This window comes from Colossoma macropomum, unplaced genomic scaffold (assembly GCF_904425465.1).
Source record: "Colossoma macropomum unplaced genomic scaffold, Colossoma_macropomum, whole genome shotgun sequence".
Taxonomy (NCBI): Eukaryota; Metazoa; Chordata; class Actinopteri; order Characiformes; family Serrasalmidae; genus Colossoma; species Colossoma macropomum.
The window spans coordinates 79,160-106,895 of NW_023494827.1; the positions used below are offsets into that span (position 1 = coordinate 79,160).

The window sequence follows — 27,736 nt, forward strand, 5'->3', positions numbered from 1 at the left end:
CTTCTTTTTGAGCCTGTGTGTGTGATGTTAACACGTAAAAACATGTGACATGGTCTGAAAAACCTGTGTCCAACCCAACATGTCTTAAATGATTATTTAAAGCCTTTTTACAGGTCGACTTGTAGCAGCGCACACCCACCATATTTTAGCCTGTTAGCTACTTCTTTCAGTTTTAATAAAACTAACTTACATAGTGTAGCTTTACCATATAAAAACAGAGGCAGCAGCACTGAGAAAACACATTTTTAAAAGGAGAAGAGTAGATTAAATAGCCAGAATGGCTGCCTTTTGCTTTTGCATTAAAAGGTCAATGGATAGTTTTGTTATTTTCCTCAGTCAACTTTCAGAAGCACATGTACCGAATAAACTCTCTTACCCAGGTTCGACACAGTGGTGTGGAGCTTTCTGAGGGAGGTTCGCAGACTGCTGGAGTAGGACGTCACTTTAGAGGCATCGAGCACAAACAGAACACAGTGGATCTGGTCCGTCAAGGCGGGAGCTGCTCTACAGCCACTGACCTTATTATTGATGGGGAAATCACTCTGGAACTGGAGGAACACAACAAAGCGAAGGGGCAGATGGACAAAAAAATGGTGGAACCCTTCAATTTCCAGGCTTATTATACCCTCAAGCTTAATATTCAGTGTGACAGACACAGACAGACACACACTCAATGTGTGTGAGTGTGTGTCTGTCTGTGTGTGTGCGTGAGTGTGTGTATGTGTGAGTGTGTTTGTGTGTGTGTGTGTGTGTGTGTGAGTGTGTGTGTGTGAGTGTGTGTGTATGTGTGTGTGTGTGTGAGTGTGTGTGTATGTGTGAGTGTGTGTGTATGTGTGTGTGTGAGTGTTTGAGTGTGTGTGTGTGTGTGAGTGTGTGTATGTGTGAGTGTTTGAGTGGGTGTGTGTGTGTGTGTGTGTGTGTGTGTGTGTGTGTGAGTGTGTGCGTGTGTGAGTGTGTGTGTGTGAGTGTGTGTGTGTGTGAGTGTGTGTGTGTGAGTGTGTGTGTGTGTGAGTGTGTGTATGTGTGTATGTGTGTGTGTGTGTGTATTGTGTACATACACTGTAGAAAATCTTCTCTGGTTTTTGGCTCTGAGGGTAAAATCATCTGAACTGCTGCAACTGTGGAGACACACAAGCACAATGATCATCAGACTGAATGAAGGAGACTGAAATACTTCATCCAGATAGAAAGAAGCAGAGAACAGATTCACAGCACATAATTAAAGTGAGATAATTTGAGAAGAGAGAGAAACTAAGTGTCTGTCTGTCTTTTATGGCAGTGGTTCTCAATCCAGTCCTCAGGGCTCCCCAGACATTTGACCATCAAGAGGAGCCCTGATGTCTGGTTTAAGAACCACTGACTTATGGCAATCTGAAGAAAAGAAACAAACTCATTTTCACATTTTCTGCTATCAAAAATGCAAATAACATATTTACTGTGTAGCTCAGGAAATATTATTGCTTTCTGTTGCTGATCATGTAAAGATTTTCACTAAACTATCACTAATGAAGTAAAGATGTTCATCATTCTGATTCACAGCAGGAAGCTCCTCTTACCCTGTGGAGAGATTTTACTGAATTCACAACCTGTTTCACCTCCTGCAGCTTTTTCTCTTTCTCCTGGAGTCTCTGCTGGAATTTCCTCTGCATCTCCTTCAGCTGATTCTGAGGAGAAAGAATTTGTATTCTGGTTTATATTAATAGCAGCTGAAGAGTTAAAGTTCACTCTAGTTCTACATGTGAGCAGCATAAAGCTGTGAGTATGCTGGAAGACATGCGTTGGCTGGTCAAAGGTTTGCTGACTAGCTTGACTTGTTGTTAACAGTAAGTAACGTCAGGTTTATTTACCACTTACCTACCAAAATTATAAACTGACCATCTGTATAATTGTGTAATTAAGTAAAGTATCAGATTCTTAATTAGAAATACAATCAGCTTGAAGTGAGTCTAAAAGTTTTTTTTACTTCTCACCTGTTTGTCTTTTTCTTTCTGCTACAGCTGCAACTGTACTGTGTCCCATGTGTTCATCCATCGTACACAAATAGCAGACAAACTGTTGGTCAGTGCGACAGTAGATCTCGATCAGTTTATCATGTTGAGAGCAGATCTTCTCTTGTTTTAAAGAGGCTGTAACCAGCTTGTGTTTGATCAAGGTTGGAATTTCCAGATGAGGTTTAAGATGAGCTTCACAAAGAGACGCTACACACACCAAACAGGACTTGATGGCTTTGCGTTTTCTCCCAGTGCAGAAATCACACTCCACATCTCCAGGTCCAGCGTAACAGAGAGCAGGAGGAGCAGCTTGGAGTTCTGTCTTCTTCAGTTTCTCCACCACTTCAGCTATAACATTATTTCTGCGTAGAACAGGCCTTGGAGTGAAGGTCTCTCTGCACTGGGGGCAGCTGTAGACCCCCCTCTGATCCTCCTGATCCCAGCAGCCATTAATACACACCATACAGAAACTGTGTCCACAGGGAATAGACACTGGATCCTTCAGCAGAGCCAGACAGACTGGACAGCTGAACTGGTCCTGATCTACTGAAATACTGGCCTCTGCCATTTTCCTGCACTCACAGTCGGAGAGAGAGAGCAGCTCTCTGAGATCAGTTTCGTTTCCTCTGAACTGAGTAGGAGTGGCTTCCTGGTTCTGTGTTTGGTAAAGTGTCTTAGAGAAAAGGGCTGGAGAGAGAGAAATGAGGAGACTGAAGAAGAGACAGACAGAGACAAAATCCTTTAGTTAAATTTTCATAGAAAACGTGGAGTAGAAGCGTTTAAAGTAGTAGATTAAATTGACTCCAATTTGTAGGAGTAATACAGTCTCTACTCATCAGATCTACACATTGTAACTGCAGCATTTCCACAAGAAATGATCTGTACTGCAATTTTGTACCAGCATTTAAAAAAAAAACTTGTTTTTAATTTTATTTTAATTTATTTAGTATTTTATCATTTTAAAGTTTTTTTTTTCTTTAAATATCAGCACTTTAATCTGAGCAGAACTGTGTGTGATTTTGTGAGAGATTCTGTTGAAGTGAACTATCAGATTATCAGTCATGTAGTCTTACAGTTACAGCCACCACAGACAGTCTGAACAGCCGTTAAGCTATTTGAGTTTAATTCACTTAAAGACCAAAATAACACAGAAATGGAGGAAAAAACAACCAAACATTTAAAGACTTTATGGAGTGAGAACCTGAAATGATAACAGAGCAGTAATTAATGTAGTAATTCAACATTAACTATGAATCTCAGAACATAAATAAAACTTGGTGGATCAGACACAGCAGTCCACTCACTGTCCACTCTATTAGACACTCGTACCTTGTCAGTCCACCTTGTAGATGTAAAGTCAGAGACAATAGCTCATCTGCTGCTGCACAGTTTGTGTTGGTCATCCTGTAGTCCTTCATCAGTGGTCATAGGACGCTGTTGGCTGGATACAAGCAGGTGGTCATAATGTTATGCCTGATCGCTGTATTCCGGTAACTCCTCCCTAGAATAAACCATTACTAACATGGGTTAAAACAAGAATACTGACTATTCATATAATTTACATTTTATATAATTACATTTGTATATTTATAAAGTAATTATATCAGATAATCTCCTACCACTGTTCATGTTCACAGTCATGATGTCATTAGCATTCTTTTACAGCTACATTGCACACTTATTAACACAATTTTCTCTTCTACAGGTTGTGTTTCTACCTCACCTTCTACAGAGGATGGACTCATCCAGGTAAGTAAAAGTTCTTAGAGATGAGGATGGTCAGTCCACGGGTAAGTATAGATAAGTATATACAACAATCTTTACTTGTGATGTGTAAGGAGTACCTTACATGATCACACCAAGGCATCAGTCGATGGTTCTACCTGCTGATGTAACTTTATTAATACTAGGTACTAGTAGTAAGCCAGCCGCTTTAAATAGCTGTGGCAGTTCATACTAAGAAATAAGTTCACTCAGGTACTGAGAGGCGAGGCGTTTAGAGCTTTATGTATCAGTAGAAGAATTTTGTACTCAGTGTGGAATTTAGCTGCAATTGAATTGAATCAAGAACGAAAACTGTAAAAACCTTGTTACAAGTAACAAACTGTAAAAAATCTTATCTTGTCAGCCAACTGTGTTTTGCACACAGATGAATTACACATCTGCATTCAACTCATCCGTGCAGTGAAACACCCACATACATGTTTGCTAGTGAACATACATACTAGGAGGGAGTGAGCATACTTGCAGTGGGCAGCCCTATCCACGGCACCCTGGGAGCAGTTGGGGGTTAGATGCCTTGCGCAAGGGCACTTCAGTCATGTACTGTCGGCCAAGGGGATCAAACTGGTGACCTTCCCTCTGGTTCACTAACCTCCAGCCCACGACTGCCCCAGTAGATTGGGAACCAATGTAGGACTGATATGGTCAAACCTCCTAGTTCTTCAAAGGACTTACTAAAAGCTTGTTCAGGCGTTTGCTGGACATCATTAGTCCAACCTCGAGATTATAAATGTGTGAACTAGCATCCTGTAAACTGTGCATCACTTAATTTGGCAATATTGTGAAGATGAAGGAAAGTTATTCTAGTAATATTGCTTATATGCGTATCGAAGGTCAGATAGGGATTGATCGTTACACAGATGTACCTGATGCAACTCAGAAGCTATGAAGTTTAAGCGTTTAATTAGAAAGTTTGTTTCTTGCAGCTTTTGAACCAAAAAGAAGAACCTCTGTTTTGTCTGAGTTGAGTAGGAGGGAGTTACTCAACATCCAGTCTTTGATGTCTTTATACAGTCCTCAATTACACTGAAATGTATCATTTGGTTTGGCTGATATATTCAGTTGTGTGACATCATCAAAGCAGTTGAAATTTATGAACCAGAAGTCTGAGGAGTTAATGCCTCTAAAAGCTCCCTTACAGAAAATGATTGCATAAAGTAATTAGAAATTACTGCCTGGTGCTCACAACACTGTTTTACATTTGTTTTGAGAAGATTTTGGACTAAAACATAGATTTTAAACCCATTCATGACGGAGAGGTGCATGAATGGCTTTGTAGGGCAAATAGTCCCCATTTTTTTTTAACCACGTACATTACATATAAAAACTCATGTGGAGGTCCACTGGATAGTAAATGAAATGCATATATTTTATTTGTGGTGTAGGCGTTGTGACCCCTGGTTCCTATCACCACCACTGTAAAGAAAGAAAGAGTCTGTAAGATTCTCTACAGTGAACCATTTCACATCCAACTGCTCTGAATGACTTGTTTACATCTCAACCATTGAATAATAAAGACAAAGAAAAATCTCTAGAATTGAAATAAAAAACTTCATTAAGGTCAGCTTTGTTTTCTGATGAATTTATTGTCGACGTGCAACAGAACACATTAATATTTTCACTTGCTGTTTCACTGGGTATAAACAGGAGGTGACACACAGGCCACATTCTCTGTTATCCATCACGATGAGAAAGAAACAGCAATGATACACGACATCAGGCACAAATCAGGAAATGGCTACAAGAAAATAGTTAAACAGTTGAAATTGCCTATTTCTGCTATCCAAGCAACAATTAAGAAGCTTAAAGCAACTGGAGACAGAGATCTAGGAAGAGGATGTATGTCTATATTGACCCCATGCACATAGTGGAGAACGGTTTGAGTGGCCTTTTCTTCCAAAGGCCCTGGACAACTTGTTTAGGTATGTGGTATCATGTGTCAACAAGTGCCAACAGATAGTAAATCAATACCTTACTGCCTCAGCCAGGAAGCTGAAATTGCATTTGGATTGGAATTTCCAGCAAAACATTGATCCCAAAATCAGCACAAACATGGTTCACTGACCACAGATTCAAGGTTTTACCATGACCATCCCAGTTTTCTGACCTAAACCCCACAGAAAACCTGTGGAATGAGCTAAAGAGGAGAGTCTCCAAGCATGGATCTCAGAATCTGAAGGATCAGGAGAGGTTCTGTATGGAGGAATGATCCAGTTCTCCAGTCTCATTAAGCATAATAGGAAAACATTCAGAGCTGTTATCTTTGCAAAGGAAAGCTAGACAAAGCGCTAAATGAAGGAGTCTAACAATTGTGGCTCACACAAATTTGAGAAAATGATTTATTTCTTGATAAGTTTTTTTCTTGCACTTCACATGCAGGTTAGCTTTCATAGTTTAAATGAAAGATCAAAAGAAGAAGCAATATAGAATTTTTCATAGCCTGCTTTGCTCATGTTTAGTGGGCTGCCATTATTAAGGCACTGCACAATAAACAGACAGGTGTGTTTAGGGCCTACAGAGGAGAAACACATGGTCAAATCAAAGACCCTCACTCTAAATGGCAACACTGTTATCAACATTTCGTGGATTCATGTATATGTACGGCAGGACAAGCTTCTTGTTCCTGGTATCGATTTTCATCTCAAGATCTTTCAGAGCACTTTTAAACTGTGCTATCAGTTTCAGCGGCGTCTCCTCGCTGAACAGCTCCTCGGGGTAATGTCCAAGCGGATACTGTGAAAGTGCAACAGGACAATGTTAACGGTTCATTTTGCACTAATGAACAGATGAAGTGCATTTGATTAGGCAAATTCTGAAACAGGCCATTGACCTAAAGCACTCATGATAAGGATCTTTCCATTTTACAAAGCCATTCTAAGACAATGACATAGAGAGGAAAGCTGCTTGTGGTCAGAAGTGTGTTTTCACTTTTTCCGTTCCTTTATTTTACAGTCATTCATGTCCTTTGGTGCTGTTTGTGCATTGTAGTGGAGCATATGGACTCACCCGATCAGCGGACTCCTGGCTCAGCAAGAACACAATAGCAATGGTGTTGATCGTGGTGCTGATGTCAGGTAAGGTCGCAAAAACAGAGTCCCTCGTGGTTTCTCCTTTTTGATGTGGTGGTGGACATCGGAGAGAGCTTGGAAAGTTGGGCATAAATCCCCCGAATTCAAACTGAGAGGGCAGAGTGAGTGAAGGGTCAAGCATAGTTGTTTACATTAGTACATTAGATGTAAATTCAGGCAAAATATTTCAAAACCTGGCCATTGTTGACTGCGGAATGTTGGCCAGACATGGTGAAGATCACCATGGTGACAAACTTAGCCAGCTCTTTGACGTTGCAGAAAGACTTGGGAAATCCTAAAAGTGAGGTGAGTGGAAAGGTTTTAGGTAGGATTTGTAGCTTTAGGTAGAAAACAAACAAAAACACAAACCAAAAAAATAAAACATACCAGCTTCACTGTGTTCCAGGAAGCCGTTTTCTCTTATCTCAGTGAGCCATGAGTGCAGCTCGTTGTCTTCCTTGACATCTTGATCGCTGTAGTAATGCGACACAAATCCAGACACAAACCTAGCGGATAAAAATGTTCAGACATTATTTTATTATTAAATTGATGACACACATTTGTGGCAACATTTTAAAAAGGGGTTATGCAGCTAAACTGACAGAGCCTACAAAGTCTGACACTGTTTATGGGGGGAATCATGGATTTAGTGTGAAGAACACACTAATCAAGAATGTTATGGCTGAAATAATAATGAAAAATATTCGATCACAACCTTTGTGCTGGTGGCAGCAGCCAATTTAGGAAGTTTTCTACTAAGAACTTCCATGCAAATGAACACAGAGAGAACTTCATAACTGACATATGACCAGTGTAGCTGGTTCATATGCTTTTTGTATGAAAATTGCTTAAAAAGGACATTTTATTAAACTGCATCAAGACTCTTTTCTGGCTTTCCTGGATCTCAAGTAGGGGAGCAAACTTCCACTGGCTGTCCGAACAGCAGACTCCCTTGCCATGTTCTAACGCAGACTGAGGATCCACCACTTGGTAAAGCAAGTAAATTAACATCTATGGAAATGTCATGTGTTGCGCTTATGTTATATTCTACTTCAGAGTATCTGACAGGCTTGAAGACTGTAAATAGGGGACTTTTAATTTGACGGTAGCGCCTCTAAGGCCACCATTATCAGGATATAGTCTTGTGTTAAGTATTGTTTGGTCTTGTTGGTGTCTATCGGTAGCACATGGAGGTCAGCAGGGCAAGGAGCGAGCAAGGAGCTCCGCCGCCTGGGCCCCGCCCCCTGTTACACAGCGAGGCCGCTCCATTACACCGCACGTTCGACCCGGGCGGCTGAGCTGCAAGCTGGGGGCGGTGACGGGGTGGGCGGAGCAGCGAGCTCTCGTTCCCTCTCGGCTCAGGTGCTGAGCCTTTTAAAAAGAACATGAGAGGGAACAGAGAGAGAGAGGGACGAGCAGCAGCAGCAGCAGCAAGAGGCTGAGGAGCTGAAAAGCTTATTTTGAAGAAGACTGAAAAGTCTAGCTGATGAAGCCACTGAAAAGTGGCCAGTCTAGGTTTTGGTGTTTTGTATTGTTTGTCTGAATTAAAGTAATGGCTGCTGCAACCCTGAACCCTGCCTCCAGCGTCCTCCTTGAGCCTGGGGTAGCACATGCGGTGCTACAGTGGTGCCGAAACCCGGGAGGAGGACACCAACGCACCGAGGGGGTCTCCACGGCAGAAGAGGAGGCCGTCAAGACTCTGGTACACCTGCACCTGGCCGGCTGGCGGGAGCTGCAGGCTGTCTTCCAGGACGCTGAAAAGCACTGGAAGCAGCTTGAGGAGCAGCAGGTGGAGACCCGTCAGATGGTCAGGAGCCTGCTGGCGGAGCGGCAACCCTCGGTGTGCATGGAGGCAGGAGCCCCCCTCTCACCACCCCTCGAGCCTTCAGTCCCAGCTCCCAGGAGGACTGGAGCCCTTCTCCCCCCTCCCCTTCCTGCTCCGAGGGCGCCTGGAGCCCGGCTTCTCTCCCCTCCTGTCCCTGCTCCGAGAGCGGTCGGAGCACACATTCCTACCCTTCCCGTCCCCGCTCCAAGTAGGTTCGGAGCGGCCCTTCTCTCCCCTCCCATACCCGCTCAGAGAGAACTCGGGGCTCATTTCCCTTCCCCTCCCCTCACTGCCGCCGAAGATGTCGCCGAGGCTCTGCCTGCCGCCGAAGACGTCACCGAGGCCCCGCCTGCCGCTGAAGACGTCACCGAGGCCCCGCCTGCCAACAAAGTCAGTGCAACCCTGGCTTCTCCCACCCTCCCGCCCTTCGCTGGGTCCTTCCCCGGGGGCGTGCGATGGCTCAGGCCGGGTTCATGGCCTGAGTTGGGTGGTGGGGGTATGTGGCATGCGCCTGCCCCCCGGGCCCCGACGATGACGGCCGCGAGAGCCGGCAGGAAGGTGGGGCCTGAACACCCAGCGGCGTGTTGACTAAAGCCACTGAAAAGTGGCCAGCCTAGGTTTTGGTATTTTGTATTGTTTGTCTGAATTAAAGTAATGGCTGCTGCAACCCTGAACCCTGCCTCCAGCGTCCTCCTTGAGCACATGCTCGATTCTCGATTCTGTGGGTGGTGGTGCATGGCCGTTCTTAGTTGGTGGAGCGATTTGTCTGCTTAATTCCGATAACGAATGAGACTCCCTCATGCTAAATAGTTACGCGGCCCCCCGCGGTCGGCGCTCCCCCCAGCTTCTTAGAGGGATAAGCGGCTTTCAGCCGCACAGGATGGAGCAATAACAGGTCTGTGATGCCCTTAGATGTCCGGGGCCGCACGCGCGCCACACTGGGTGGATCAGCGGGTCGCTCGCCTCCGCCGACAGGCGCGGGTAATCCGCGGAACCCCGTTCGTGATTGGGATTGGGGATTGCAATTCTTCCCCATCAACGAGGAATTCCCAGTAAGCGCGAGTCATAAGCTCGCATTGATTAAGTCCCTGCGCTTTGTACACACCGCCTGTCACTACTACCGATTGGATGGTTTAGTGAGGTCCTCGGATCGGCCGTGGTCGGGGCACCCTCACCCCGGGGGGGCCTCGGCCTAGCGCCGAGAAGTCGATCGAACTTGACTATCTAGAGGAAGTAAAAGTTGTAACAAGGTTACCGGGGTAGCACATGCGGTGCTACAATGATATTATGGCTTGTTCAAGAGAAAAGATGTGATGCTGGGGGAAGTGTGGTGTAATTGCATAGCACTTTAAATGTGAGTCTTCTGCAGCCAGTTGCACCAGCTGAACATTAGATCAATCATAAGATGGGGTGTAAAGTCCATCCTAAACCTTCTGTTGAAAGCAGATAGTTTAAAACTAGTGACATACAAAATTTCTGTTGCACCACAGACACTTAGGGTATATATCGCTGTTGTCAGAGGAAAACCTCATATCTCCAAAATGGTAACTTTACAGGCGAAGGAAAAAACCTACTTTACTTTTAATGTAAGTCAGTGGAACCAGACTTCAGTGATATCAGAGGGGGGGAAAGTTCAGCAACGTCACTTCTGGGTTTTAGTTAAATTTAGGGCATCACATGCTTTCAAAGAGGGGGGTATAGGGCAATTATTAATTTATTATAATTCTTTGGTGATACGAAGCTGAAGTCAGCTATTCACCAGCTTCTTGTTCGAATTTTCCCGTTCTGCCTTAAATGAAGCAGCAATTACATTCTGGTGCTTCAGGCATCAACACTGCTGGACTATTTAAGGTAGAACAGGAAAGTTAGCTAGATAGCTACTGAGATATTAGCATGCTATTAGCGTTTTTTTTTATTTTTTTTATGCATGTTATAAAGAAAACGACCATAATACATTTAAACGACATTAAACTAAAACAATGGTTATCGTAATTTTTTAACGGAGAAAATTCTCACATTTTTGGGTTTCTTTGGTCGCTTGTTCAGCCATCTTGCCAAACTTTTTTTCTCTGTTTCTTTACACTCTGTTTGGAGTATCTCTCTGAAAAACCCTACCCCTCTATCCCAACAAAAATTGGGACACCCTACTCTAGACGTGAACGCACAAAACAGAGGGCTAAGGGCTAAGTGGTAGGGGCAAGGGGTGAAAAGAGATTGGGCCTCAGTCTGGATAAGAACATCTGCTAAATGCTGTAAATGAAAACTTCAAATGTTTCAGAGTGAAACTGTGACTCACTAGTTTGAAATAAAGACTTATTTTCTCCAGATTTTGACTTTGCATAAGAGAGCAGAGAGCGCCCCCTGGACTATTTTATGCGCCAAACCATTGCGCCTACTTAGTAAGTCTTGACAGCCACGTTTTTGCAGCAAACTGTAAACTGCAAAGGTGCAAAATGTTAGTAAATCTGCCAAACCTTTTTCTTGTTTACTTACTTGTAAACAATGTCCCACAGCTCCAGACCATCATCTCTGTAGTAGCAATTGGGAATCGTCTCCAATCCCCTCTCCTTGATATTATCTGGCATACAGAGGGAGCTGTACGTCATAGAAGAGGCTGCTCTTTTCAGGAAGGTGGTCATAGACTCGTTTCCAATGGCAGTGAACTACATGAGGAAAAACACAACTTAATTTCGCTTAAAAGAAACTCCCCAGAATTTGCTGATATCAAGTTCTATATAGGTGTGTTCACCTGAGGGAAGTATCCAATCTCTGAGATCAGCAGATTCCTGGCCATGATGTTGATCTGGAGATTGTAGCGAGTGTGAGGTATCAGGAGCTGGAAGAGGAAGAGTGATAAAGCACTATTACCTTATGCTAACCACTAACTTCTAACTCCAACTGACCAACTTCCTCAACTGTCTCATCCGTAGGGTGTTTTTATCTTCTTGAATCTGTATGTAGACCTAATTAACAGTATTTGGGTCAAAACTGCCATAAAATCGATGTAGTTATCCTATTATGTGAAAAGGTCATGTTTGGCAAATAAAATTACAAGAAAAATCGCAAGGTGAAAATTCTACTGCAAATATTGACAAATTGGGTTCATGGGGTCACAATAGACTTAATAATAACATTCTTGGTGGGATTAAAGTCTCCTCCCTTTGAATTTGTAGCTGTCTGATTAAAGCCGGCCATTTGATCCATTGTTCATTACTAAAATAAGACCAGAATAAACTAGAGAAAAACATATATTTGTGCTACTGTCATGTTTAAACAGAGCAACAGCAACATAATGGCCTATCACCTGTCATGGTTGCAGTGGCCTTTATATTGTAGTGCAATTTGCTGATCTTTGTTCATTCTTTCTTTCACATTTAAACTAGTTTGATAAATACTTTTAACAGAAATTCCCTAAAGCTGTAACTCTAACATCGCATCCCACAACTCGGAAATACAGCACTAAAACACAGCCAGATCACTGTACAAGTTAGCTACTAGCTCTCTGCTTTAGCCTGGCAACAAAAGGGTTAAACATAGAATTATTGCAGCACTTGTTTACACCAATGTGCAGATAAAATACATCCGCTTTCATACTGGATTTTCATGTTCACATATTATTAGCATTACTGCTAACTTTCTATTTTTATTCTTATTAATGTTAACAAAAATTAGACCTTTTTCCTGTCTGGTAAACATTTACACTCAGTCCTACCAGATGTGTATTTAATCATACAAATACGCCAAAATGAAACAAAACAAATGTTTGCATTCATTTCACAGTCCGATTTGACTGTACACAACTGATGAATGCGAGCAAATGAGAGGAAACTCACAGTTGGTGCTAACTAGGCCTTGTGTTAGCAATGCTAACAAGACAGCTAACTTAGCCCACTGTCCATGCATGATGTGCACATTTCTAATGTACTGCTGTTTTTGCTGAGTGTACCAGTTTGATAAATCCATGCTATAGTTGTATCCCGGCTGAGCTGACAGTGAGATACTGGTTAAAAACAAGGACGCAGTGTTAGGCTGTGTAATGTTGGAGGAAAGAGGTCACCTTGAAACAGGGGATGACATGAAGGCAAGCTGCGCAACGTTGCCACAGTGAAGACCTCGCCCATCAGATGAGTGCGCAGCAGATGGAAGTTCAGCTCGTGTTCATTAAACTCTGCATTTCTCACAAAGATCTTAGCCAACAACCAATCATTCTCAGAGTCGGAGGGCAGAAAGATAGGATTCCCTGGTCCAGGCTGCTGGTTCAACTAAATTGAAAAAATGTTATATATTAATCAAGAAAAAAGCATAGTGATCAAGCCAGCCATCAGCACTGTACAGTCTTTTAAAATGCAGAATATAACTTTTTTATACTTTATTTTTGTAAAATTATACATTAACATAATCAACAATGTCCTCTTTTCAAAATTTTACATTGTAGTGAGCTCAAGACATGTTTTTGACATGTTAGTGTAGGTTATGAGATCTTTTGCATTTTTTTCATGGGTTATTGTGATAAGGACTCTTATTTTGAAGGCGTAGCTAATTTTCACAGGGGGATATTTGTGTAAGAACTGAAGGTGCATTCTAATCACCCTCATAGTTTCCTGCAAAGTGTACTGCACAGGGTATTCAGACATTTTAAAGGTGATTTAAATATGTTACAAATACGTACAAATACAAATAGTATAAATATATTACCTGCATGTCTTTAAAGGTACAAAAGTCAGTTATTAAGTAGAACTATACAGAGTTAACCTAAGTGTGGGAAAGTGAATGTACACCACTGTTAGCTTGGCACTAACATGACACTGCAAATCACATAGAAATTGAATCCTGTAGCTAGCTGAAATTAGCATTATCATAGCTGTGGCATTCAGATACTACAAAGAAAAATATGCTTAAAATTTCCTAACTAAATCTGTTTTGTAATGACAATGATGGCAACAAAAACTAAATTGAATACCCCATGCTTTATTTCACATTGGTACCCGTGCAAGGTAAGCTAGAATGTGTTGCATTTACAATGATTCACATTTCAGATAGCATTAAATAATTGAAAATTAAAGATCATGTTATTTTTCCTGCTTCAAGAAAGTACTTTTGGTAGCTAGTTTTACAGTAAAGCTGATAATAAAAAAAATCAACATGAGATGCTGTATAATTTAAAATATAATTTAAAGTAACACACTGGCACGATCACATTATGTTATTATAGAAATTACAGAAAGTCTTACAATGTATAGCTGACCGCAGTGAAACCTATTCTACCCTATTTCAAGGCCAGAGAGGGTGGGCTCACCATGCCCCGCCATTCTTGTCTGACACCCCGCCCACCCCACACACCACCCTATCTGACACTAGACCTAGATAAAGTTGAACTAATGATGAGAAAATGGAAATTTGAAATAATGACTCAGTGAGTATGTTTACAGGCACCTAATGATCTGATCATTATCAGATTTCTGCAGTTATCTGATTATTCATATGGTCATGGAAACAGCATGCTATGATTTCTTAGATCGGAGTAAAGTCTAGAAATGTGACTAAGAAATCTGATAAAGAGAACAGTAATCAGATTTCTCAGTGCATGTGAGCTCTTACTCTGATTTCTTTCGGTTTTCTCAGTCTGCACATGTGTAAAAAAGACCACGGTACCGGAAATAAGTGAGCAGCGTTGCCACGAGACGCAGTGAAACACTTTTGGAGTGACACTAAAACGAAATACACATTTGACGAAATGAAAGATTTAAAATTCCTTCACATTCTAGATGATGTATGTTCATGTTTTCAGGATAAGCGGTGCAATGTTTAAAAAAAAAGCCACAGCATGGATTTTGAGTTAACATTACATTTATGTCTGGTTGCAAAGCAGAAATCTTTGAAGAAATGGCTGTCTGACTCATGTAGACCCAGAGTTTCCTCATAATCTGACTGCTCAAGTGCATGTGAACGCATTGATTTGATTACTGACAAAATCTGATTTTCTGCGGTTATCGGATATTTGAGTGCATGTAAACACACTCACTGTTTCCTGCTCTTACCTGGATGGCAATTGGCATCAGTTTGCCGTGAGTGCTGAAAAGCAGACAGAGAGGAGCTGCCAGATACTGCTTTTCCCTGGAGATCTCATTTCCCTCAAGGTCTTTCAGTCTTTCGTAGTCACAGAGAAAGACATTTCCCTTCTGATTGAATTAAGAAAAAAAAAAAAACTGATCAGTCAGGCACCAAAGAAAAAGAATGAATAACACAGAGAACTGTTACAAATCTGAGAGTGAAAATAGATGGTTTGAAACAGAAGTAATTGAAATATGAAAAAGGACAACTGAATGATGAAAATCATTACATATTCATGTACTGAAATTGAAAATACAGTTTGTTGGACTACGGCGGTGTCTCAATGCTGCCCTCTAATGAACTAAGACCCAAAAATCACAACTAAAATTGATAAGTGACTTGAAAAAAGCCCAGTCATTCGAGCATGGGCCCATGCGTAGCATAAGCCCCACCCCCTCCTTGCCCACTTTACTCTGATAGGATGCATCCTGATAGCCTTGTTGACCCATGGAAGGGACAGAGGGGTGTATTGGCAATACAGATTTAAATTTCAATGCACTGTTTCAAGTTAAATTTACAATACATACAATACACATCAATGCATATTGAATCACTGCCCTCAGTAAGAAAGGTATATTGAGCTGTATGAAAAAGGACATATTGGTCAAAAAGTGTCTCAACATTTTTTACCTTCATTTCTGATTCCAACGTGCTCTTGTCTGGTAAAAAACTTTTGACCATTTCATTGGTGACCGGGAATTTCTCAGGCAGCTTTGAGCAGCGCTTGATGATCATGGGATTCAGACCATTTAGAAATTGGTATCCAAAGAATTCATCTGTCATCCAGTTCTTCTCCACATATTCTGCAAAAAAAACAGCAAATGAAGAAATGAGATTCAGCACGGAGATACTATGAAAGCTGCACTATGTACGATTTGGGGACCTCTGTGGTGGAAGTGTGTAATTGCATGCAATGTGTGGAAGAAGATTTTGTACTGTGGGTTGTGCTTTGGACCCTTTCCTCATGTGGATGGATCTAATGATTGACAGTGTATTGTAATGCTACTTCTTTCAGTTTAAACAAATATTACATAGTGCAGCTTTGACGTATTGCAGCTTACCGTAAGTCTTCGGCTTCTTGGAGAGAATTCTACTGATATCTTCAAAGCTATCCCAGGTACCGTTTAAAGGATGCTCCAGTTTCAGCTTCATGAAACTAAGAAAAAGTATTTGGAGACATGAAATGAGAACCATCATTATGCAGACCTGGCAGAGAAATGATGGATTATTCGAGCACAGAACTTACGCTGCACTCGCGGTGAACAGGAATTCGTTGTCTTTGGTGAAAGAGAATCTGACCTCAGGTGGCAACTCATGTGAAAATGTAGCGAGCACAGTGTGAGGTAATCCCGGAGCATATAAACTCCACCTGTGAGACATAAATACTTGATACGTTAATGCATAGAACTGGATACTCTGAAGTGCATTGTGTTGTTACATGCTTTAACCAAGTTCAAGGAGAACATATCATAGACCTAAAATGTGAGACAGCGTATCAGTACTGTATGGAAATAAAACACAGCTGTTAAGGTCCCACTTTATATTGTGTCTCTAATATCTATGTAGTTACACATGAATACCATATGCAACAACATTGTAACTACTAATGATTTAGTAAATGTTACAGGTGGATTAAATAAGTACAGCCTATGTAATTACACATGTGTATTAACTTCAGTTTTACGTCGTGTAATTAAACAAGTGTATCTTCTACACTTAATAAAGGAGTGATAATATAGACGTTGCTTTAGGGGAAATGCAACACAATTAATTAATGTCTTAAAAGTTACATTTTAATATAAGGGGTCATCTGCTGTTCTGTCACATTACAGAATGGTTTAAAGCTGAAACTGGTTACAGTGTCACAGCATTAGCAACATAAATGCTAGCTAAATGTTAAGAAAGCTGGCAGATACAGTGTAAGTAATGTCTTAATGTAAGTTATTACATACTTCATTTTACTGCTGGAAACTGCTGTTCCGGTCTGATTACAAATGTAATTACATTTGTCTTATTACCCTTTGTGTAATTACATGAGAGAGAAATAGGCTGATACAATTATATGATACACTTGTGTAATTACATAAGGCAAAACAGAAGTTGATACACGTGTAATTATATCGGTAACACTTTCTTTGAAGGGTGTCTACATAACACATTCATATCACCTTACATAAACACTTCATAACATGTTCATGAATGCTTAAATCAACATTCATAAACTATACATGTTTTACATGACATTAATATGGACTACTATGTCATTTTACCGAAAGATGTTTTTCAAAATAAAAGTCCTCATTTTATTTATTCTTTTCAGTGAAACTCCTCATTTCTGGACTGTCAGCATAAAATGACCTGGCTTTATCCCTTTGGACAGAAGGTGTTTTGACACTTTTTGCCTAGACTTTCAACTTTTATTCTCAAGCATTTGTATTTTGCAATATGCTGTTCTTTCTGCTTTTTAAACTAATTATTCATATATAAAATGTACTGTTCATTTAACACTCTATACATTATTGTGGAAAACGTTACTTAAACTAAGTTTAACTTTCCTGGGGTAAATGCTAACACTGTTATCCCAATTGCTTTGGAGGTTTTATTTTTAGTGATGTTCTTCCTCACTTACGGTTTTGCACAAGTATAGCTGTGCATTAGTTATCCTGTGTAACTGAGGTTAAATGTGACAAGCACTGTTATCACAAGGAATGATTCCTTTTTTGGCATTACTTCAAAGTACAATTGAGTGGTGGCTCTTTGACTTTCCTCACTCAGGGTGCTGATCATTTTGTAAGAAATGTCCTTTATAAATTTGCCTTGCTTTGCCTTCACCATAAAAGTGATGGAAGTCACGTTATCCTCACTAAAGTGCATGTTACATGAATGGATGGATCTTGAATGGAATGGATAAGTATTATGGGCCTGTCCCACCACAACACACAGTTTGAGACTTTAAGTTGATTGACTGTTCATAGCATATTTATGAGTAATTCACTGTCCATATCGTAAAGTGACATGCAAGACAACATTCATAAGTGATTCATAGCATTTTAAGGAGCTGTTAATATACCATATAGTAAAGTGACATGCAAAGTAGCATTCATAAGTGATTCATAGCATTTTAAGGAGCTGTTAATATACCATATAGTAAAGTGACATGCAAAGCAACATTCATAAGTGATTCATAGCATTTTTAAGAGATGTTACAAACCATGTGTATATACAGTGATAGTGATTTACAATTAAATATCTACAATTATTTTCCCTACCTTTGCAGCAAGACCCAATGACTGTGGAAAGGAGTCAATAAACACCACAAGCAGGAAGGTCCTTTTTTATTGGCAAGACCAACAGGCACTTAAACATGCTGCTCAAACTCAAATCAGGAAACTACAAACTCTTCTGAAGATGGAACTGCAAAATACAGATGTGTTCAATAAAATCTTCAACTCTTTTCTAAAACAAAAAATAAACACACCACCTCATGTGGCCGTTAATTAAAGGGTACTGCCTTCACTTTGCTCCTTTTCTTCTTAGACTGAAATTATTTTAAATTCTCTGAAAAACAAAAGAAAATATGAAGAAAATAAACAAAACAGCACAAGTCACTGCAAGAGTCTGAAGATATCATGATACTGGCACTGCTGCTGGCTCTCTGTCCTCTCCTGGCTATAAAAAGACCTTACAGGAGCAGTCAGATGTGTGGAACTCTACACGTACAAGATAAGCCTATTTATACTGGAAGCGCATGAACGTTATGTTAGTGGGCTAGACAGACTGCCATAGCAGAGGTATGATATATAACTAGCAGTACAGCAGTTAAATTAGCTACTTCGCTTATGATCAGTAACTGTAGCCAAGAAACTTTGCTAACTAGCTAGCAGGCCAACGCTACCTTACATTAGATATTAAAATGCATCAAGCTAATGTTAACGTCACCTAATTAGTTAAGTTACATGATTCAGTTAAGCCCCAAAGATTAATAGACCTCATGCAGCTCTTGTTAACAGCATTCCTTTTTTTCGAACTTAAATAACTGATACTGCTTTAACTCAGCGCACTGTTCTGTGACCGAGCCAGTCGAGCTGAAGTAGTTAGTGGGCCTAAATGAGCATTACTTATGACGCACAGCAGCGATGCGGAGTGATACGTTAAACAAGTTAGTCCCAAACGCAAGGTGCACTTAAAACACTCGTTTACTGTTTGGCTAGTGAGGTGGTCTACACCAGGGGTCGGCGAAGTGTCAACAAAAATCATTTTACTATCCTGGCTGTAATATGTCTCAGTGTGTGCTAATGTGGTAGTATAGGCTAAAAGTATATAAACAAAAGACTTACTTTGCTCTGCTTTAACCTTTAGCTCAGCTATAGCTTTAGTTTAGCTTCAGTTGTAGCCGCATGTCTCGCATCTCCACCACAAAACTTTGCCGAAAAGTAAAATAATCTTGTAAAAAAGTGAAATAATTCTTGTAAAATGTCTCTCAAAGTTCGTTTTTTACGAGGCTGAAGTCGCTTCTCGTTTGAATTTACCCGTTCCACCTTAAATGGCGCCTGAGGTGCCAGAATGTTACTGCTGCAGCATTTAAGGTGGAACGGGTAAATTCGAAAAACAAGCTGGTGAACGAGGAGCTGATTTCAGCCTTGCGACTTTTCAGTATTTGATAGTTTCTCGTTACAGATTAAATATATCGGGAAACCAACTGGAGTGATAATGAATTCATATAAGTCCATTCGTATCCAAATTATCGATGTTTGTCTTAAATCTTTCCCTTCGCTTTTTTGATAGCTAACTTACTAACTAGCTAGCTGGGCAAGACTGTTGACTGTCATGGTGTGACCAGAAATGAGCAGCATGTTTAAGTGCCTGTTGGTCTTGCCAATAAAAAAGGACCTTCCTGCTTGTGGTGTTTATTGAGTCCTTTCCACAGTCATTGGGTCTTGCTGCAAAGGTAGGGAAAATAATTGTAGATATTTAATTGTAAATCACTATCACTGTTTATACACATGGTTTGTAAACATCTCTTAAAATGCTATGAATCACTTATGAATGTTGCTTTGCATGTCACTTTACTATATGGTATATTAACAGCTCCTTAAAATGCTATGAATCACTTATGAATGTTGCTTTGCATGTCACTTTACTATATGGTATATTAACAGCTCCTTAAAATGCTATGAATCACTTATGAATGTTGCTTTGCATGTCACTTTACTATATGGTATATTAACAGCTCCTTAAAATGCTATGAATCACTTATGAATGTTGCTTTGCATGCCACTTTACTATATGGTATATTAACAGCTCCTTAAAATGCTATGAATCACTTATGAATGTTGCTTTGCATGTCACTTTACTATATGGTTTATTAACAGCTCCTTAAAATGCTATGAATCACTTATGAATGTTGCTTTGTGTGTCACTTTAGCAATTGGGATAACAGTGTTAGCATTTACCCCAGGAAAGTTAAACTTAGTTTAAGTAACATTTTCCACAATAATGTATAGAGTGTTGAATGAACAGTACATTTTATATATGAATAATTAGCGTAAAAAGCAGAAAGAACAGCATATTGCAAAATACAAATGCTTGAGAATTTTTTTTTAAAAAGTTGAAAGTCTAGGCAAAAAGTGTCAAAACACCTTCTGTCCAAAGGGATAAAGCCAGGTCATTTATGCTGACAGTCCAGAAATGAGGAGTTTCACTGAAAAAAAATGGGGACTTTTGTTTTGAAAAACATCTTTCGGTAAAATGACATAGTAGTCCATATTAATGTCGTGTAAAACATGTATAGTTTATGAATGTTGATTTAAGCATTCATGAACATGTTATGAAGTGTTTATGTAAGGTGATATGAATGTGTTATGTAGACACCCTTCAAAGAAAGTGTTACCATTATATCTTTAACAGTGACTAAATCATTAGTAGTTACACTATTGTTGCATATGTTGTTCACATGTAACTACACAGTTATTAGAGATACTTAATAAAGCTGGACCCTTCTATCACCTCATCATTACCAGAGGGAAAAAAATTACTTGTACTTTGTTACTGTACTTAAGTATTACTTTGTTCACATATTACTGAAACTGAGCACTTGTACTTTTACCCAAATACATTTCTAAGAAAAAACTTTTTCTAAGCTGTTCATCCTTCTGGATTGTGGGAGCCTATCTCAGTGGTCATTGAGCAGAAGGCAGGAAAGACACTGGATAGATTGTCGGTCCATCACAGGGCAATTAATTTGGAGTTCCTGATTTTATTTATTTTTTTATTCCTCCCATAGCAACGCTAATTCATAGGTGCAAGGACCAGGTTTGCAGTGTGAGGGGATACAAATATTGGGAATATGTATTCAGAACACAGAAAAAAAGTATCTGAGTTCAGTGCAAGTTACATTTTGTAAAGACAGTATTCAGAATACAGTTACTTACCTAACTTAAATTTAAAAAAATATATGCCATCTTTAAAAGAAACTATTTTTTGGTCTCACTTTATTTGGATAGTCCACTATAGTATTATCCACAGATGCTCATATTGTTAACAAACTATCTGTTAAAACTGAGTAGATTCTAAACAGTGGTGGGGTTAGGGTTAAGATTTGGACCAGGAAAAGGGCTGGGTTTAGGTTTTGAGATGAGGTTAAGGTTAGGATTAAGATTAGAGCAGGTTTACAGTTAAAGAACATTATGATCAATTGCGTAGATATTTAGTTAAATGTAAATTGAAAGTAAAGTAAGTGTTCGCAAAGCATCTAGAGTGGACTATCCAAATAAATGTTACCCTATTTTTAAATCAGCGTGGCATGTAAGGACATACTGTAAAGAAGAACTCAATAAATGGCTTCTTTACAAACACTGAAGCTCCTGCTAAAGCCTGAGTAGACTGATAAATCAATGTGACCAGTCATTAAATCTCAGTGTTACTGAACTCTTGAGGCATGAACTCCCTTCTCAGTAGTGCTCATGTTCATAAGTGATGAGCTTAGCATTGTTATTGTATTGGACTCATATATGCATTACGTGGAAAGTTACATGGAAGTTATTAATAGAAAAAACCCACCTTATAGTCACATTAGCATTGTTATTGTGATGTGGCAAATAGTTGTCTTAGGTGAGGAAAGGGCAGTTGGATTACGGGAGCAGCAGTACACTGAGGCAGGCCATGAGAGCCAAAATAATGTTGACAATAATGCAATCATTTTTGTTTTATTTTGAATAAAGATTTTTTTATGAAACATATTAACAGAAGAATTAAGGAAGAATGAAGAAAACTGCCAACCAGTGACAGTGAGCAACAGTGCAAATTAAATAGTTATTCCCATGTACTCTAATGTACACAGATCAGGCGTAACATTATGACCACCTCCTTGTTTCTACACTCATTGTCCATTTTATCAGCTCCACTTACTATATAGGTGCACTTTGTAGTTCTACAGTTACAGACTGTAGTCCATCTGTTTCTCTGCATACTTTGTTAGCCCCCTTTTACCCTGTTCTTCAGTGGTCAGAACCCCCATGGACCCTCACAGAGCAGGTACTATTTGGGTGGTGGATCATTCTCAGCACTGCAGTAACACTGACGTGGTGGTGGTGTGTTAGTGTGTGTTGCGCTGGTCTGAGTGGATCAGACACAGCAGTGCTGCTGGAGTTTTTAAACACCTCAGAGTCACTGCTGGACTGAGAATAGTCCACCAACCAAAAATATCCAGCCAACAGTGTCCTGTGGGTCAGCGTCCTGTGACCACTGATGAAGGACTAGAGGATGACCAACACAAACTGTGCAGCAGCAGATGAGCTATCATCTCTGACTTTACATCTACAAGGTGGACTGACAAGGTAGGAGTGTCTAATAGAGTGGACAGTGAGTGGACACAGTGTTTAGAAAACTAAACACACTCCCTCTTGCGTTCTATTGCTTAAATGAATGCTGAGTATCGTAGTGAGAGAGCGCCAATGGACACAACAACGATTGAAAGTCATGAACTGTGTTAAACAATAATCAATCAACCTTTGATTATACAACAAAGTCTGAGCTGTAAAAACAGTATGTGCGTTTTACTGTAAGTGAGAATGTGAGTCAGTCAATATGATGTTCACTTACTTGAACTCTTGGCGCCGTTTCTTCAGGTTCTCGTGTCTGTGCGCCAGGAGTAGAGGAACCGTGTCCTTGGTTTTTAGCATGGCTACATGGGAAATGTAATTAAACGTATAATACTAAACATCAACAATATATGGATTTTTGCATATATGCAACATGTTTCCAGTGTTCATTAGTAAGGGTACATGTTCGAGGCTTAATGGCTACTTAAATGCTTAATAATTATGGCTTTGAAAAAAATCTGTAACATTTTATTGTAGGTGAATGTTCATAAGGCTACATGTCAACTGACATAAACATACATAAGTATTTATAAAGGCTTATTGCAATAAGCAGCAGTTGTTTTGTCAACTTGGTAACACTTTCTATGAATGTCATGTTTGTAAGCATCTATAAACACATTCATAACATGTTATAATGCATTCATAAGGCAACATAAAATATATAGTCTATAAATAGTCATAAAAAAGCATTACACATTATAGCCAAGCTTATTATGCATTATGAATTTTTTACATAATGCATTATAAGTACTGTTCATAACAAATTATAAGAGCTCATAAGTTTTATTTGTCCGCTCTAAGTAAAGTGAAGCGTACTGTACTAAAGCCTCCTCCAGTGTTAAGAGTAAATACTTCAAGTTGAAGTATTTACTGAAGGATTTACTGAAACACTAAAACATACACAATAAAGCACATTACAGGCCTCAAATGTCAGATTTTAAACTAGTGCTGATATCAGTGTTTTACCCAATGTGTGAAAGTCGATGTACACCACCGTTAGCTTGGCACTAACTTAACACGGCTTATAATGCATTATAATAACAATTCATAATACATAATAAACATAGCTATAAAGTGTATTTCAGTGTAATTCATTTTTATAAATATTTATAACCATGTGTATAATGCCTTATGAATGCATTATAAAATGTTATAAATGTGTTTATAGATGTACAAATGTGACATTCATGGAAAGTGTTACTGTCAACTTCAGTGTCAAGTTGACATAGCACCTACATCAGGTGACAGTTTGCTGACCTTAGGTGTTAAATGACACAGCACATTATGACAGTTGACTTTTTAACTCATTGGTATAAGCCTTTCCAAATGTTTTTGTAGGTTTATGTCAGCTGTTATGAACGTCATGTGATTGTCATGTAGCTTTATGAGCACAGCAAAGTGTTTACAAAATATCTCACAGCAGAAATACACTGGTCCCTCACAGGTTGGTGCTTTAAAATGAATCAAAGCATTGCTAAAGTTTTCAATAATTCAGCATTTTTACGCACCCACAGAATGCCTCAGAGTCAGCTTCTCATGTCTGCTCATCCAGCAATGACATGGGAAAAGCACATCGACTCCTTCAGGTGTTGTTACAATGATTTTGGTGCAGAACCAGTCATCATCCACGTATAGCATCAATGATCGTGGCTTAGGTTCCACTTCAACCAGTAAGAGCTCGCCTATATTTGATTGGCTTTCGATTGTGAAAGTCTGGTTCTGTGGGAATATAACAGACCATTTCAGTTAGAGATATTAATAGCTTACACTAAAAAAAATATTTAAGCCCAAAAGTTAAATCGTATGTATTTTAATTACATCAATTTTCCATACATACATACATAAATCCAATATAAAAATGGTATTATAATATGTTTCTCCATCATGTTCAATAAACTTGAATTAGGTAAATAACATAAAAATTTAAAAGTACTTGTAGGATTTATGCAATTCTTTTACATAACGTTTATGTATTTTTAAAGAGTTAATAGTACCTTCTGTACTGACAGCACAAACTTAGACTGTGTAAATGTATTAAGTGACAATACAGGTTAAATTCACAAACATTTATTGTAGTTCAAACTGTATTAAACAGCATTTGCTGAGTCTCATTAAAGACACATGTAAACATTAAAGTCTAATGTGAAAGAAATAAACATCACTTTACATATTTCAGCTGTGATCAAATTCCCTGGTAACTACTAATTAAAGCAAATGTTTATGTGCACAACATTCCTATTGAGGTGCAGCTCTCATGCTAACCATCATCCAAGATAGCTAATGCTATTGCTCACTTCATACCATGCTAATATGTCGAGGTTACTTACAGTTACAAAAACCATGAACTGTTGATTTGAATATTAATGGAATATGTCTTTATATTCTATGCTTCACAATAATTCACTCCCATTGTTTATTTAATCGACCTTTTGTACCTGTTAACATGACAGCAGACCTAGCAAGGATACTAGCTATCTCGTTTGCTGTGTCTCTCAAAATAAGCAAAATGAAACATTAATATATGGTCAAAAACATTAAAAACACAAATTAAGTTAATGTGCATCACTATTTCATTGCAGTTGTACTGTATAACAAAGGATGGCAGGAGATTGCAAAAATAAAAACGGCAAAAAGATTTCATGTCCACCATGCCAGCTGAAGCAATTTCCTGCTTCCTGTTACTATTGCACATGTGCACTGCCTACTAGTAAGATTTAGTGGAAAAATCTAAAACATACAATTCAATTAAATCAGTTTTGGATTTATCCATATTGGGTTGCTTCCAATGAATATAAATAAGTAAAGTATATTTTTATGTTTAAGTTTTATGTAAAAAGTTTTATGTAAAACATTTTATTAATCATGTTCATCTCATTACCAGTTTTGTGGCCTTTTTTTTCTTCTACAAACAGAGAACTGAATGAACTTACTGATCCAGGCCAAAAGGTTGTTAGCGTTGCAAGCTTATGGGGTCCACTATTGGAGATTGAGCCAATTAACTTGATGTAGATCTTGTTAGAGGTGCCAGCGCCAAGAGCAGTACCGGTGAAGACCTGGATTTCGTACTTTCCCATGGCTACCCTGTAAAATAATGCAATAGAAAACGCATGTTATGGCATGTCTGGTCATTTTCTGGTGTAGCGCCTGATAATAAACTAATTCATGAACTGCTCTTGAGAGTCTATGTCATCATGTATTGAACCATATTGCTATTAATTGTAGATCTAGCCTGGCCCTGTGATGTTCTGGTCCCACTTTATATTGTCTCTAATAACTATGTAGTTGCATGTGAATAACATATGCAATGACAATGTAACTACTAATGCATTAGTCACTGTTACAGATGGATTGCAGACGTACACCTTATATAATTACACAGGTGTATCTTAATAGTTGTAACAGCCTATTCTTTCATGTAATTACACAAGGGTAATAACACAAATCTAATTACATTTGTAATCAGACTGGAACAGCGGTATTAGAAGTTTATTTTCCCCCCCAGCAGTAAAAGGAAGTATGTAATAACTTACATTAAGACATTACTAACACTGTATTTGTTTAGCTAGCATTTATGTTGCTAATGCTGTGACACTGTAACCAGTTTCAGCTTTAAACCATTCTGTATTTATATGTGACAGAACAGCAGACAACACCTTATATTAACATTTATGACTTTTATGACATTAATTGAAGGTATTGCATTTCCCCCCCAAAGCAACATCTGTATTACCACTCCTTTATTATACTACAGTACTTACATTACAAATACACAGGAACTGTCCACTTATTTTAAAGTGTAACTTTAACACTACACTACAGGCAAGTTCCTGTGCAGAATATACACTTGTGTAATTACATGAGGCAAAACTGAAGTTGATAACATGTGTAATTACATAGGCTGTGCTTCTGTAATCCAGCTGTAACAATAACCAAATCATCAGTAGTTACAGTGTTGTTCCATGTTATTCATGTGTAACTACACAGTTATTAGAGACACAATATAAAATTGGGCCGATGTTCTTTGTAAATGCATCCATTCAGTAGATTATTGTGTCTTCCATGGCTTTCCAAGGGACACAGTTATAGTTCAGCTACAGTACATACAGTAACATCTAAAAGCCCTGATGATCTAAAGCCATAATTCATTACCTTTCAGAACAGGGACTGACTGATATCACTCCTGCCATGCCAGATTTCACACACAATATCAATAAAATATTTTTTTTATTGATATATTTTTAAGGTCTACATTACCTAATGCAGGACTGATACTCAGCGAAGACTGTTAATGCTTTAGAAGGAGCGCAGCAAGCTCACCCAAAGTGATACAGCCCTCCTGGATTCACCACATTTATATACCCACAGACACATCAGACCAAGAACCTCCCAAGGAGGGATGTGTCTGTGTTGTGGATTTCATTGGAAATATGGCTGACAGGGTGACTTTGAAAAAAAGTTTCCTGCAAACAAAGCTGTAAAACGTCACTAAACCTACACTAAATCACACAGTGCAACAGTTGAGAACATCAGAACATTAAAGAGATGTTTAACTGGACAGTAACACATTAACATTAACATTAGAATAAACACAAATAATAACAAATAATGACCATTTCAAACATCTTGCTGATTAGGTTTTAATCCGCTACCTGGTTTAATTAGTCATTCTTAATTAAATTATATCAGGTGTGCTGGTGGAGGATCTAGAACTAAACCTTCTGACTAACAAGAGATGTTTGTTGCTTTTTATTGCATTAATGTTTATTTGTGTTGATTCTAATCCTATATAGCATTTTTCACAAACACAAACACTCCTTTTAATTACTTTTTGCTTTTTATTTTTCTTTTTATTTTATTTTAAGACTTTTGCATAGTACTATATGTTAAGCCTGGGTGGGAGGACAATGTAATCGGATGATGGACAAGCAACCCAATGGCAATGTGTAAAAGGCAATAATCGCCACTTTGGGAAAAGAATTGAGAGAGAATAAGAGAGGACTCGTTTATCATTACACTGCTTGCAAAATCTGTTGGGAAACTGGGGTTGACAAAGAGAGAGGGAGAGAGAGAGAGAGGTTG

The 27,736-nt window shown here is 39.1% G+C and overlaps 2 protein-coding genes across 2 annotated transcripts in view; both read right to left on the reverse strand.

The window, feature by feature from the left end:
• The window catches only part of LOC118800212 (interferon-induced protein 44-like), a 53,326-nt gene that overhangs the window by 3,244 nt on the left and 22,346 nt on the right, over nucleotides 1–27,736 (reverse strand). The window lies entirely within an intron of this gene.
• LOC118800215 (hydroperoxide isomerase ALOXE3-like) lies at nucleotides 5,344–27,027 on the reverse strand. The gene is made up of 15 exons (XM_036560409.1): nucleotides 26,912–27,027; nucleotides 25,588–25,738; nucleotides 24,166–24,376; nucleotides 22,878–22,959; nucleotides 16,024–16,146; nucleotides 15,839–15,933; nucleotides 15,408–15,580; nucleotides 14,705–14,845; nucleotides 12,732–12,928; nucleotides 11,416–11,527; nucleotides 11,160–11,329; nucleotides 7,229–7,347; nucleotides 7,036–7,136; nucleotides 6,780–6,950; nucleotides 5,344–6,506 (listed from the first exon to the last, which is right to left on the reverse strand). Exons 2-15 carry the CDS (start codon nucleotides 25,729–25,731, stop codon nucleotides 6,327–6,329), a joined length of 2,019 nt encoding a protein of 672 aa, XP_036416302.1. The 5' UTR covers nucleotides 25,732–25,738; nucleotides 26,912–27,027; the 3' UTR covers nucleotides 5,344–6,326.